The sequence below is a fragment of the Chenopodium quinoa genome, unplaced genomic scaffold, assembly GCF_001683475.1.
Source record: "Chenopodium quinoa cultivar QQ74 unplaced genomic scaffold, ASM168347v1, whole genome shotgun sequence".
Classification (NCBI taxonomy): Eukaryota; Viridiplantae; Streptophyta; class Magnoliopsida; order Caryophyllales; family Amaranthaceae; genus Chenopodium; species Chenopodium quinoa.
In genome coordinates this window covers 4,831,303-4,837,302 of record NW_018742309.1, presented here as the reverse complement: position 1 = coordinate 4,837,302, position 6,000 = coordinate 4,831,303, and the positions used below count along the sequence as shown (strand labels likewise).

At 32.1% G+C, this 6,000-nt stretch overlaps 1 protein-coding gene across 2 annotated transcripts in view; it reads left to right on the top strand.

Annotated features, from left to right (window-relative positions):
• Positions 1-252: 252 nt before the first annotated feature.
• LOC110688415 (uncharacterized protein YacP-like) overlaps positions 253-6,000 on the top strand; it is a 28,277-nt gene continuing 22,529 nt past the window's right edge. Inside the window, exons 1-5 of one of the 2 annotated variants that reach the window (XM_021865157.1) lie at positions 253-408; positions 611-698; positions 1,270-1,344; positions 5,688-5,756; positions 5,839-5,963. In XM_021865157.1, coding sequence (XP_021720849.1) covers positions 621-698; positions 1,270-1,344; positions 5,688-5,756; positions 5,839-5,963 — 347 coding nt within the window. In that variant the 5' untranslated portion in view covers positions 253-408; positions 611-620. The remainder of the gene's footprint in view (positions 409-610; positions 699-1,269; positions 1,345-5,687; positions 5,757-5,838; positions 5,964-6,000) is intronic. The other variant, XM_021865167.1, reaches the window with a different exon arrangement.

Below are 6,000 nucleotides of genomic sequence, written 5' to 3'. Positions count from 1 at the left end.
AGGGCTTCTTATGCCAATAATAACTTATGTTATTTACTGTCCTTTTGTTTGTTGTAAACTCAATTTAATTAATGTAATCAACTGTTTTTGTTGTAAAAAAATTCTTAAAAACTTACAAAAAATTAATACAAGCTTTGGTATATGGAAATATTTAAAAATATTTAAAACATGTTTACATAAAACTTTTATAAAGCCCACGTATCTCATAATTAGACGATTCTATAAAGACCTGCCCCATTTATTTATCAGACCATTTATTTATAACTATGGCGGGTCATGGCTTTTAAAGGCCTCCATTCCTATTTCCTGCCTCTCTGAGTTATTTCATTGAAGTGCACTCAACGTTCTCCATTGAAGCGTTCTCCGTTGATTCTAATTCTTGTATCCCCCATTGAAGCAGCTTCTAAGGTAAGTTGTTTGTTGTTGTTATCATCATATCAATTTCACAATCTAGGGTTTATATTTGATTTAATCTAATTTAATTATCAGTGCTTTAAGTTTAGGGTTCGTAAATTCTTAGATTATGAAACATCATATCCAAAAGAAAAGAAAATTATGAGCTTAATTTGATTATTGAATCAAATATCCCTAATATTATGTATCTTTCCAGATAATTCAATATGAAATCAAATCTCTTTTCCCTGGGCCTAGGGCGGCCGCCCCTCCTGGCCTGCCTCAGGGACGGGCCTGATTTGTCGGTGAGTATTCTCTCAGAAATAATAGTGACCTATACAATTTTAGATGTTTGGAAAAGATTGCCTGTAAAGTAGAACTACATATTTTCCGAGCCATGCTCGGTTTTTATATTTGGTAATTGAAATTCAAATGTAGAAGTCTCTAGAAATATTTAACTCAAAAGTTTATCATAACAATAGATAATACAGCAAATTAATAAATCTACAAAAAAAAAAAAAAAAAAAAAAAAAAAAAAAACTAAAAGAGTTTAGGAAAAAAGACTCTGCTTTAGTATAGGTATATACTTGTTAGTCTGTCCGATCCTAGTTGTTCTTCTCATTTGACATTGGGGATTAAATTAATAAAAATGAATCTTAACATGGGAAAAAATATTATAAAAATGATTCTATTTTTCCATTAATTAGTTCCACTATTCAAAACCCAAAATTTGAAACTATGCATTGGAAATTTTAATAAGTGGAAATTTGTTTAAATTATTATATTGAAAAGAAATAAGGTTATCAACTTTGGCACATTTACCAAATAAATAGAGGAAAATTGATGGAGATTTTTTAACCATACATGCATGAATAGATTTTACATGAGAGCTTTTTGAACCTTCCTAATCGAGATTCGAGAAGTGAAGAAGAACACAAAGGATCACTGGAGGTATATTATAATTGATTTTATTACTATATTTGTACTACCTCCATTCTATGAAGATGTCACTTTACTTGCAAAGATTAATGAATTGAAAAATGTAAGTAGGTTCCATTTCACTTTACGAGGAAGAGTGAGATATTTGTACAGAGACATTGGTATCACTCCATTCTTAAATAATTGCAATAACTTGACTAGCATACATGCCAATGCATAAGTTTAACTATAAATATAAAATTATATATATTAATAAAAGTATACAAAAATGATAAATGAAAGTATACATTGAGGAGGTTGTGTAAAAAGTAATTAGTCTCATTTTTAATGACAGTAACAAGTGTGCATTGGTACTTTTAGTTCGAACAAGACTATTGGTACTTGAAGACCTCATGTCGGGTTTTGTAACAACATGAGGTTTAAAAGTACAAGCACTTGTTATTCTCATTAATGGCGAGAGTAATTATTGGAAGTCTTTCTCTATTGAGACCATCCAACATGTTACATAATAACAATTGATCTTTATCTTTTAGTAAAACGTGGTCAAAGTTAATATATGTATTGTGCTAAAGTCTAATTTTTGTTAACTTGTGCCATTGTTTTCTGGCAACATTAAATTAGATTAAGACTTTATAAACTATGAAGCTGGTCTTTTGGCATTTTTATGGCACATAGATTTAATTTTTGTAGAGTTGGTGCATTATTAGCTGTATTTGTCATATCTTGATTTTGGTACACAATAATACATGACAGCTGCTTGCCATCTGAAGGCTTTACCTCCCTACCTCTCCTCTCACTTGTGGTCGCTGTACCACACTTTCTTCAATTTTAGCTTTTCTTAGATTACTAATCGGAAAATGTGTTCTTTACAATGGATGTTTTCCTCCTTGAATTGTACATACATTGAGAATTAAATAAAGTTCTACATAGCTGATGTTCAAGAAAAGAGTGAAAGTCATAATTGGACGCAAATCTGAGTAGTATCTACTTATTTTAGGTTTTTGGAATTTTATGTCTCATTTCATCATCATTCGACTTGACATATGTATCTACATAGAGAAATGATTTTTTTAGGAAATTCTGTGAGAAACCACCTTTTAAATCCTTGTTTTTGTGAAAAACCACCTTTTTTAAAAAACAAAACCGTAAAAAAACCACCTAATTTAAATTTTTTGTTGTAATTTGCCACCGATAACAGAACAAATGGCCATTAAATAGTTAATAGTTGAAGCTAATTTCATGCAACAGGTGGTGAATTACAACATATATTTTTTATTGGGTGGTTTGTTACAACATTTTTTTAAAAGGTGGTTTTTCACAAAAACAAGGATTAAAAGGTGGTTTTTGACAAAATTTCCTATTTATTTTAAAGAAAATTGGCTTCAGATGTAAGTTTATATAGGAGGTGAATGTACTTTGTAGTGGTTATCAAAGGGAAACGCCGAAACGGTTTCTAATTTTCAGGTTGATCTATTTGGGTTGATGCAGCCTACCCTTGAAGTCTATAGCTACTCTTCTTTGAGATGATGGAACATAGGCTAAACTATAGTATCAAAGCATCAATACCTTCTTTCACCTTCCTATCCTCTTGTTCTGTTTCTAATTCTTGTAAGTCTCTTTAGAAGTACTGGTCATGACTGTAATAAAAAGGAAAATCGAGACCAAAATCAAAGGAAGAAGATGAGATTTTAGATTGATGAAATGGGAATTACATAAACTAAAGATAACAGATCAAGCTTTCTAGATGCTTAGTTCAATCTCAACTAATAAACTGAAGTAAGACAACATACTCAACAGTATTCTTCATGATATATCCCTCCCTTATCTAGTTATCTCCTCTATATATAAGAAGCCTGTTTCCTTTCTCCCTCTCTATACCCATTAACTTCGTATTTATTTATTCCTCAAGCTGCCTGTATGTTATAATGTTACAAAATACGAAGTAAGCAGTTTTAGGCACCAAATTCACTTTGATTTGTTACTTGGGTTTTTTCATGCCAAAATTAGTTTAAGATGTTAGTGGAATTTCAGGAAATTAGCTATGGTAATTAGAATTTAGAAGAAGCTTTTTCCCGTATAGCAATTGATTGTCTTGCAATCTTGCATACATAGATGAATACAAAACTTGTTATTTAGATGAAATGCTACAAGAAGGGGGGTGAATTGTAGTATTGAGATTGCTAGTCACTTTTTGCGGAATTAAAAGAAACTTAATGCAAGTAGAGAAATAGTGCAAGAGAGATTTTACGAGGAAGACTTCCTAGGCCAAATAGGAAGTGAAAAACCTCGACCCAAAGGGATTTTGACTCAAAACATTCCACTAAAATAGGCCAACGACTTTGTTACAACCTATGAGGAACTTGAGCCTCTATCGAGTTCCTCAACGAACTCATATCCCCAACAACTATTCCCTCTAATAGTTGCAGCTCGAAAGCTTCCCTTAAAGACCTCTCTTCTCACTAAGACTTCACTCAAAGTCTTACTCTTTCTCTTTCTCTCAAGCTTCACTCAAAGCTTGCTCTACATACAAAGAACTCACTCAAGTTCTCACCCCAATATAAGAGTTCACTCAAACCCTTATAAATTCCCCATTACAAGAGTTTACTCAAACCCTTAAACAACTCTCGCATACATATAAAAGATATAGTGTATAAAACTAATATGTTGGACACTTTGAGATATGTAAGGAACTTGGAACCCGGAGGAACTGACTCACCGTGGAGAGAAAATATATATTTCTTTTCTACCTCTCTGCCCCTTGAGACAAACTCTACTATGGAATGACTCACTTAAGCCAGACCATTTGGAATGAATGAGAACATCTCCTTTTATAGTGATTTAAAGACAAACCCAATCACCCCATGATCTTTAACCATAATAATAGTGTTTCCTAAATTCTAGGCATTATCTCCATTAACTCCATGAACATAAGAAGTAATGGAAGACATGGATTGGAGTCAAAAACATGTTCTCCATGATCTCCTTATTTTTCTCCATTAAAAGGCTATTTCAAATTAAACGTAAAAAGTTATTTTTTATTTTCCAAAAATTAAATAATTAAAAAATAGAAAATATAAAATAATAAAAACCTAACCAAATCAGATCTTTATCAATTAAAAACTAATTCGGATTTTATTCCATAAAAATAAATATTTTATAAAAAGTATTTTATCCTAAAATAACTAACCCATTTAATTTGAAATATTAAACTAATTAGAGATTAGATAGGAAACAACCTATAAAAACAAATCCCTAAAATATAGGAGAAAATAAAGACAATAAATTATCATTTTGACTGAAAAGAAAATTGGATTTTATTTTAAAACCTTTCTTTTATAAAATAAAATCTATTTAGATTAAATTATACCAAGTCAAAACTAACTACCTAGAAAGTAGGCAAAGATAATGCAATGACTACTGACGTTGAAAACTGACTTCTAGTGCTGTGCAAACTCGTGTTCCTCCTATACACGAATTTTAGACTGACCCTTAAGGAACTGGCTGTCAGCAACACTTCAGTTCCTTCCAGATTGTCAGTTCCTTCGAGATTGAAGTTCCAATTTAGTTCCTTAGGCTTGTTCCAAACAATTTCTCTTGTCCAACATACTTACATGATTCTTAGAAAAATATACTCCTATTTTTCTGTTTTGAAGCTTCTACTCCAAAGCTTCTGTTCCTTCAAAGGAACTTCTTTTTGCTTGTTCCCACTTAGGAACTGTTGCTTATTCCTTGCAAAGAACTCCTTCTCATTCTTCTTAGGAACTGCTGTAAAGTTTAATCAATAAGTTTGTACGTTTAGACTCCATCTCTTTGTGTAACTCTTCTTCTCTTTGTGCCCCCCCTAGGAACTCGAGCACGATCCATACATTGTATGCTGGGAACCATCTTCAACAATGATCTAATCTGTTCTCAACAATTTTCATGCTTCATGACTTGTTCATGCACATCTCAATACACATATTAGTTAGATAATCATCATTTGTTCACAATCATCAAAACCTTACAACAGAACTGTAAACATCATTTAAGAAAATAAATGTATTCCTCTCTTTTTATTTCTAAATTCTGATCTCTCTCTCACTACTAGTTTCTCTCTTTCTCTATATTCTATTATTTCTCTTAACGGTGCAGTTAGTCCAAGACTCCTGCATCACCATAACTGCACTAAAAATTCATACCCTGAAGTGTCTCACTACAGTTCCACTTGCATTTTTGGGAATTATATCTAAAACAGTATTCAAGATTTCTTTTGTCAAGTTGTTTAGAACTTTGCATCGATTAATCACTAATGTGAATGCATCTTTCTTGAGGACTGCTAACAAAGATTTGATGTTGATTAATTTGGCCCTTCGTAGGATTCCGAACCTCCTCCAAGGATCACAACAAATGTTAAACAAAATTTGCAATTTTTGAAGTTATGGAAGGTACTAAAAATTTCTAGTGTATGAAGAGTTCTGGTTAGTTGTGATGATTTGACCTTTAATCTCCAGATAGTTGTTTTTGTAGGAGTTCAAGAATAAACAATTCAGCACACCTAAGCCAGCTACTAGCTATCGTCGAAAGAAGGTGGAGAAGGAAGACCTTCCCCCAGATACAGAACTCTATAAGGATCCAACCTTGGCACTCTACTAGTAAGTTTCCTCCCGGGTCAAACCTATAGTTGATTTA